General features: G+C 45.9%; 1 protein-coding gene across 1 annotated transcript; it reads right to left on the reverse strand.

Annotated features, from left to right (window-relative positions):
• Window positions 1-6329: 6329 nt before the first annotated feature.
• Window positions 6330-7067, reverse strand: CGCA056_v014979 (uncharacterized protein; the record flags this gene model as incomplete). The annotated part of the gene is made up of 1 exon (XM_037330221.1): window positions 6330-7067. One exon carries the CDS (start codon window positions 7065-7067, stop codon window positions 6330-6332), a length of 738 nt encoding a protein of 245 aa, XP_037171362.1.
• Between the last annotated feature and the right edge of the window lie 1011 nt (window positions 7068-8078).

An 8078-nucleotide genomic window follows, 5' to 3' on the forward strand; every position in this document is an offset into this window, starting at 1 on the left:
AGGATGAATACTAAGTTGATTGCTGAAGAGCTATGGGAGTCTGACCTTGAGCCAGGCTCAGGTCATACTATATATAAGTCCTGAACAGTACTCCTGTCCCTGTTACCGTTCTTGGTTTTGACGGGTTCCGTTCATGCTAAGTACGGCCTCCGTATTCTTGGCATACGGACCTAACTTCTTATCTTATCATCACATGACTTATACTATAGTTCTTCCGTACCGAGTGAGTCCTGTTGTTCCTGTGATCCTGCAGTATAAATGTCTTATCCTAGCCGCCTGATACCTAAGTGGGTCGGTTAACTGTTACCCTTGCATAACGGGTCGTAACATCAGGTCCCCTCTCCAAAGGTCTTGTCCTCAAGACCTAACATAAGTAGGTTGTTGGTCCCAGGTTGGGGATCCGTCAATTGTGCTTCCTGATTTACTTATGATGCTGACACTATGTTAGGTTGCGTTTAAAAATCGAATCGGTCTAAGTTAGCGCTTCGTTCTGCTTGTGAAGACGTTTTCTATCGCTTTGGCTCTGACGACGTCATGCCTTGTACTTGGTGTTTTCGTGCGAAGCGTACGTGCCGAATGGCGGAGGGCGCAAAGACTTGTCAAGGTTGTAAGAACCTGAAGCGTCCTTGTGATGGTTTGGTGGTCGCATCGAGTTGTGAGTCTAGTTGCGTCTTGCGGGGTGCTTTTGTACTGATTGGTTGTAGTGAAAAGGCTGAGTGATCAGCGTCAAAAATAGGAAGAGAAGGAGGAGCAGGCTAGTGATGCCTTGCTGGACCTTCACGAGAAGCTGGCGCGGGTTCAGGCCGAGGTAGCTGAAGCGGCTGGCCGGTTATTACGTATTCGAGCGATTCGTAAGAAGGTTAAGGAGCGTCATGTGGAGACGTTTTCTCGGGGTATGCAGGAGTTAGAGGAGGATGACGTCCTTCCTGCTTTAGATGCGCACGAGAGTGGTGTGGTGGGCGATCTTCAATTTCTTAGTGTTGAGAATAATCCGGATTGGCAAAGCTTTGGTGTTAGTGAGGAGTTTGCAGATCTTGGTCCTCTGATCGGTAGTGATTTGTTGGTGTCCTCAGGGGGTTCTTAGTTATACTCTGGTGTCCCTAGCCTAATAAGCGGTTTCCCTTGTCGCGGTCTGTCTGCTTCTGCTGGTGGTCTGACGTGTCTGTGTGGGTGTCTAATCTGTTGGTAGCTGTTGGTGTTTGTTTGACTGGCGGGCGCTACTGGTGCTGGTGTGGTTTCCTGTTCTCGGTGTTGTTGCTAATAAAGGGTGAGTTCGTCAGTTGCGTTGACGAGGTTCTTTGCAGGTTCCTAAGTATTGTCTTCGTGACTATATCCTTTCCACTTGATGAGGTACTGGTATCCTTCTGGTTCCTTGAGGTGATTGATGATCCGTTCGACTTTATATTCTGGTTTATTATCTTCCATAATGATGAGGTTGTTTGTTTGTGATCCTCATGGTGCTGGTTCAAGTAGCGAGATGTGGAATACTGGGTGACACTTCATGGTTTCTGGGAGCTTGAGTTTGTAATTAACTGGTGAAATTACTCGTGAAACTTTGAAAGGTCTGAGTTTTTTGTAGTCCAGTTTGTCGTTTGGTCGTTTTGTTTTGATGTTTCGCTGTATGAGGTAGGCGCTATCTCCCTCTTTTAAGGTTGGTCCCTCAATCCTTCGTTTGTTGCTGAATTTGGTTATTTGTTGTCGTATGAATTTGAGTTCTTTGCGTGCGTTTTCTTGGATATCTTTGATTTGTCGTACTGAGGCGACAGCTTTTACTGCGGCTGGGCCTGCTTGGGGTTCTCCGTAGGCGGTGGGTTCAAATCTGTAGTTGAGGTAGAAGGGGGATTCCTTGGTGCTTTCTCCTACTGCGCTGTTGTAGGCAAATTGGGCTATTAGTAGTAGTGCAACCTAATTGTCTTGATTGTAGTTGACGTAGGCGCGGAGATAGGTTTTGAGGATTTAGTTGATTCGTTCTGTTTGTCTATCGGTCTGCAGGTGGAACGCAGTAGATATTGATTGTTTGATGCCGAGGTGTGACATGATCGATTTCTAAAAGTTGGAGGTGAAGATCTTATCCCTGTCTGACATAATCTCTCAGGGTGTCCCGTGGTTGGCGATGATGTACTTAAGAAATATGTAGGCACATTCTTCGGCGTTGCTTGCTTCCTTGTATGGGATGAAGTAGGCATACTTCGTGAGTCGGTCCATAATGATGAGAACGCTGTCATAGTGTACTCCTGTGAGGGGTTCTCGAGACTTCAGTAGTTTGACGATGAAGTCGAGGGATATAGATTGCTAGGCGGTTTGCAGCACCGGCAAAAGTTGTAGCATACCATAAGGTTGATGTTGAGCGGGTTTGCTTTTGAGGCAGACCTCATAATCCTTAATTGCTTTTGCCACACGTTCTCTGGTAACCTTTTCTCTATATTGCTGTTGTAGTTGTTTCCAGGTTTTTGTGATTCCTTGGTGACCGTGTGCGGGTTGAGCGTGAAACTCCATAATTGCTTCGTCGTCTGGTTTGCTAGGCAGGCTAGTACTAGATCGTCCGGCCATCATTAAGAGTTTGGCGGCTAGCACTAGGTCTCTGTTGTCGTTTTCTTTGAGAATCACCTGGGTTTCTTCAGGTACTGGGATATTATAGTCTGGTTGTCGGCTGAGAGCGTCGGCTCTTCTGTTGTCTGATCCTTTTCGGTGGATGATTCGGAAATTGAATTCCAATAAGAATTCTGACCATCTGACTTGTTGTTTGTTTAATACTTTCGAGGTTGTAAAATGTGAAAGATTCTTATGGTCTGAATATACGAGTACTTCATAAATCGTTCCTGAGAGTTCTGGTCTCTATTCTTTAAATGCCTTAATGATTGCTATGAGTTCTTTGTCGTGAATTTGATAGTTCAGTTTGGGTCCATGGAGCTTGCGGGAGAAGAAGGCATAAGGGTGTAGCCGTCCTTCTGAATCTCGTTATGACAGTTGTGCTCTGAGGGCGTAGTCTGAGGAGTCTGGTTCTACTTCGAACTGCTTGGTGGGATCTGGGATTATCAGGACTGGTTTACTGCTGATGAGGTCCTTGATTTTCTGAAAAGCTGTTTGCTGGGGTTCCTCCCATATGAAAGGGGTGTCTTTGCGGCTGAGGTTGGTGAGGGCTGCGTTGATCTTGCCGTAGCTCTTGATGAATTTTCGGTAAAAGTTGATGAAACCTAGGAATCCTTGGACTTCCTTAAGGTTCTTGGGTTCCGGCCATTCTTTGATGGCTTTGATCTTGTTTTCTGACATTCGAACTTCTCTAGGGGTGATAGTGAATCCGAGGTATTCCACCTTCTGGGTGTGGAATTCGCTCTTCTCGGGTTCGACTAGAAGCTTGGCTTCCTGAAGGGCTTATAGGACGTGGTGAACGTCTTCTTTGTGTTTCTCAAGTGTTAGTGAGAATATGAGGATATCGTCTAGGTAGACGACTACATAAATGTCGACGTATTTGTGTAGGACTGAGTTGATCATGTTTTGGAATGTTGCGGGAGTATTAGTGAGACCGAAGGGCATGACGAGGTATTCGAAATGTCCTTTGCGTGTTCTGAAGGCGGTCTTCTATTCTTCTCCTTGTTTCATTCTGATCAGGTTGTAAGCCCCTTTGAGGTCGAGGGCTGTAAACCAGTTGGCTCTGTGGAGGAGTCTCTTCATTTCATCGATGAGTGGTAGTGGGTATCGATTTTTTACCGTTATTTCGTTGAGCATGCAATAGTCGACGCATAGTTGTAGTTTGCTGTTTTTCTTTGGTACGAATAGGATTAGGCTTCCTGCTGGTGATGTCGAGGGTCTGATGTATCCCTTCTTAAGATTTTCTTCGAGGTATTTGTCTAGAGCTTCTATTTCTGTTGGATTAAGGCTGTAGATCTTGTTGAATCGTGGTTCTTTTCCTTCTTTGAGAGGGATTTCGTGGTCGAAACTGGTGTATTCGGGCAGTCCGGTCTCTAATTCGGCTGCGAAGAGTTTCTCGTAAAATCTGTATTCTTCTGGGATAGACAGAAGCGGATCATTCTTTCGTTCTAGATCCTTCGTTGTCACTGGTTGTGATGTGGCTTCCTTCGCCTTGAGGTAGCAGATGTACTGTTTTGCTGTTTCTTGTTGTATCGGCTCGTTTGAGGCCTGATTTTGACAGGGCTGCTCAGGGACTGAGTCGTCGTGGTCCTAGTGGAGTTGGCTGTTACTCCAATCTATCCGTGGGTTGTTCGTTTGTAGCTAGGGTAATCCTAGCACTATGTTATACGTTCCTATGTCGGCAATGTCGAACTGGATTCTTTCTTTCCGATCTAGGTAACTCATCTTGAGGGGCGCAGTCTTATTGTAGATGGTACCTCCTTTGTACTTGAATTCTTCTCCTTCTGCCGTGTGTAAGGGGTATGGTCGTTCTTTTCCTCCCTATCGTATCTCTAGCCTATTGACGGCTTGGGGGGCGATGAAGTTTGCTTCGGCTCCGCTGTCGATTAGCGCGAGCGTTGTTCGTCTGTTGATAGTAACTTCGAGTTCTAGGTTCTTCTTGTGTCCTTGTGACATCTGGTAGATGGATCTTTTCCCTGTTGCCTGTTGTGATCTGTCGTCGGTAGGCGAGTCTAGTTTTTTGACTGCTCTGATCGTCCTGGGTAGGTGATTCGTTTTCCTTCCCGTACTGCCTTAGTGAGGCTGTTCTCACGGATTCTGACTTGCGGGGGTCTTGGTCCGTTCTTTGCGATTCTCTATGCGCGAGCTTTGTCTTGGTAGTAGACTTAGCATTCGTCGCGCTGGCATTCGTCCTATTTCATACTGTCGTCGTGTTGGCATCTCATAGGGAACTGTGAGCTTGGTTGAAAGGTAGCGATCCTTCCGTCGAAAGCTGTCATGGTCCATCTAACCATGATATGCGTAGTGTAGACACTCTTAATAGGTTTGTCGTTAAGTCTTCTGGGGTAGAATCAGTAGTCGTGCTTATCTCCTATATGTTCCTTGCACTTATCGTGGAAGCACTAGGGCCAGAAGAGGGTTTAGTGTTATCAATAGTTGCTTCGTAGAGCAGGATGATCTTCCGTATATAGCTGGGGGGTGTAGTCTTAGTCCTGTTGGTCTGCTGAGGTCCTATAGAAGTATTACTGCTGCTTATCCTGAAACATATCGATTTCTTAGTACCTTAAGAGGTGCTCGATCCTCTTTTCTTGATCGTCAGAGTCCTCTTTAGAGCTAGAGTCGTCCACACTAGGGGTGAATCTATAGGTGATCTGAGCATGTTGACGAGCAACGTCGCGAGGTTCGTCTGAATCATAAGGTGAACTTTCACCTTCTCTGAAGGTCCAACTGCTGGTCATAGTGAGCAGTTGTTGTTCTGTTAGGGGGTTGTGTTGATGTTCTGGTTCTTCGTCTAATTCTTCTCCGATCGGTCCCTGGGGGGGTCTTCCTTAGGTTTGTTCCTCAAGTTCTTGGTTGATCTGTTCGATCCTGGCGGGGTTTCTGCGTGCGTGCTTTCTTTGTTCCATATGGGAGAGCATGGCTCCCAGTTGTCTTTCCTATAACGGGTTGTGAGGTTCCTGCTGGATTCGTTCTAGGTATAGGCCTTCGGCTTTTTGAAGACGTGCAAGCTTCTGCTTGTTGTCTTTTTCCAGTTCTTAGTTGTGTATGATGGATGAGGTGCTGGCGGGTTCAAACCGTTGGACTCGTAGCATCTCGTTAAGTTGTTCAGCTGGTTTTCGGGTGATCTTGCTGTTGCTGTGGTGCATCATTGCTAGGGTTTTCAGGCGAGTTCCCAGGGTGGTCATATTGTATCCAGTTCGTCTGGGGTTGCTGTCCCTTAGGTAGTGTCCTGACATTTCTTTGTCTTCGAGGTGAACTTGGCAGTTATTGTCGTAACATCCAGTCTAGGACTGGGATGCGTGTGGTGCCTTTGCGATTATGTTGACCTGTCGGGGTCGCTCGGCTACTAGCTTCCAGGGGAGCTTCTTAGGCTGCTTGCAGTCCTTAGCGATATGTCCTTGTTTGTTGCAGTTGTAGCACTTGGGGTTCCAGGGTTTCTTGTTGTTAGGTTTGGTCATTATACTGAGGTCCATAGGTCCGCTGTGTTATCCGTAAGCAGTACTCTGGCGGGTGTTGTTCCAGTTGTTGCGAGGTCTGTTGTCGTTCCTCTGATTGTTGAATTTGTGCTGTGGTTGCTATTGGTATTTGCGTCCAGAGTTAGCTCCCTGTCGTCTTTCGCCTTTTTCTTTTCTTCGTTCGAAGAGTCGATTGTCGATCTTGATGGCCATACTGGCGTACTGGAGGAAATCTTCAGGTTCGTCTAGCTTAACTATTTCGTCCTTAACGTCGTCCTTAAGTCCTTAGTAGAACATGAAGATCTTGGTTTCCTCGGTGAGGTCTAGTTGAACACTAAGTTGTCTGAAGGTGGCGGCATATTCCTTAGCCGACTTAGTCTGTTGCAGCTGTGCGAGGTTGCGTTCAGTTTGGCGTTTCTCGTCCGGGTCCTGGAAGAGGGATCGCAGGGCGTCCTCGAATCCTTGAAAGCTGCTGTAGATGTCGCGCGTTTCCGTAGAGCATTCGTCCAGGGTTTCGCACTTGAGGAATTCTTCCTGGATGGGTTCAAACCACTTAAGGGCTCGTCCACGAAGATAAGTGGCTGCGTGGATGACTTTTTCCGTTTGATTGGCGAAATCGTTATGGTGGAAGTTGTGGTAGGTCCTGATCTGGATCAGGTAAGACTTGAGGTGTCCGGGGGTACTATTATAGGTGATTAGGGCGCTGAGCTTGAGCTTCTGTCGTCCTCCAATAGGGGTGGTGACAATGTTGGCGGCAGCCTGGAGGGTGTTGAGTTCTTCCTGGAGTTCTTGAACTTTCTTGAGATTAGCGTCTCCCTTGATATCTTTTTCCAGTTTTTTGAAGGCTGCAGCAGCGTTCTGAAGCTGCGCGTCGAGGTTTTCCACGACTTGCTTGCTTTCATTAACGAAAGCCTGCATCTCCTTGGTCTCGGATTCCTGTTTCTGGATGATGCGTCGGAGCTTTTCGTATCCTTCTTTGGTGAAGGAACCTTCTCCATCCGAGTCGTACTTGAGGTCCGGCATGTCGTAATCCTCAACGTTGGCGAGTTCCTATGCCAGGCTCTGAGGCTGGTTGCGCGAGGAAGAGGAAGATCCTGGGGTAGGAGACTTGGCAGAAGCGCGAGAGGACATGCTTGTCGTTTTACTGTTAGTAGGCGTTAATGGTCAACTTACTGAACAGGAGCAATCAAAGTGTTACGGTCAGCTATCCGACAGTAGGGTCTGCTAACAGAAGCTGGGGATTAACACATAGTAACAGTACACTAGGGTTGTGGTCTGGGTCGTAGGTCGTAGGCTGGTAGTAGATCGGTCTTCAGAGGCTAAGGTGATCAGTCTTAGACTCAACAAGTAATTCGCAGTGAAGGTAAGCTGAGAGTATCCTGAGGATGAATACTAAGTTGATTGCTGAAGAGCTATGGGAGTCTGACCTTGAGCCAGGCTCAGGTCATACTATATATAAGTCCTGAACAGTACTCCTGTCCCTGTTACCGTTCTTGGTTTTGACGGGTTCCGTTCATGCTAAGTACGGCCTCCGTATTCTTGGCATACGGACCTAACTTCTTATCTTATCATCACATGACTTATACTATAGTTCTTCCGTACCGAGTGAGTCCTGTTGTTCCCGTGATCCTGCAGTACAAATGTCTTGTCCTAGCCGCCCGATACCTAAGTGGGTCGGTCAACTGTTACCCTTGCATAACGGGTCGTAACAGTTATTAATAGAAGGTAAGAGGATTAGTTTAGCTTTTACAGTTAACATTAATTAAACTTCATAATATAAAGCTAATAGCTTTATTCTATTTTGTATATAATAAGATGTTAATTATATAAGAGATATTAATCTCTATATATTTAGTCTTTTCTATGCTGCTTCTTATTTTCTAGCTTATTATAATAATAAATATAAATAGTTTTTCTTACTTATCATAATAAATCCTACTCCTATATTCAAGGATATCTTTATTCTTTTATAATTAGACTTATTAATAAAGTAGAATTTATTTTACTTTATTTATATGATAGCTATGTTATAAT

The sequence above is a fragment of the Colletotrichum aenigma genome (assembly GCF_013390185.1).
Source record: "Colletotrichum aenigma strain Cg56 chromosome Unknown KSG_Cg56_contig12, whole genome shotgun sequence".
Classification (NCBI taxonomy): Eukaryota; Fungi; Ascomycota; class Sordariomycetes; order Glomerellales; family Glomerellaceae; genus Colletotrichum; species Colletotrichum aenigma.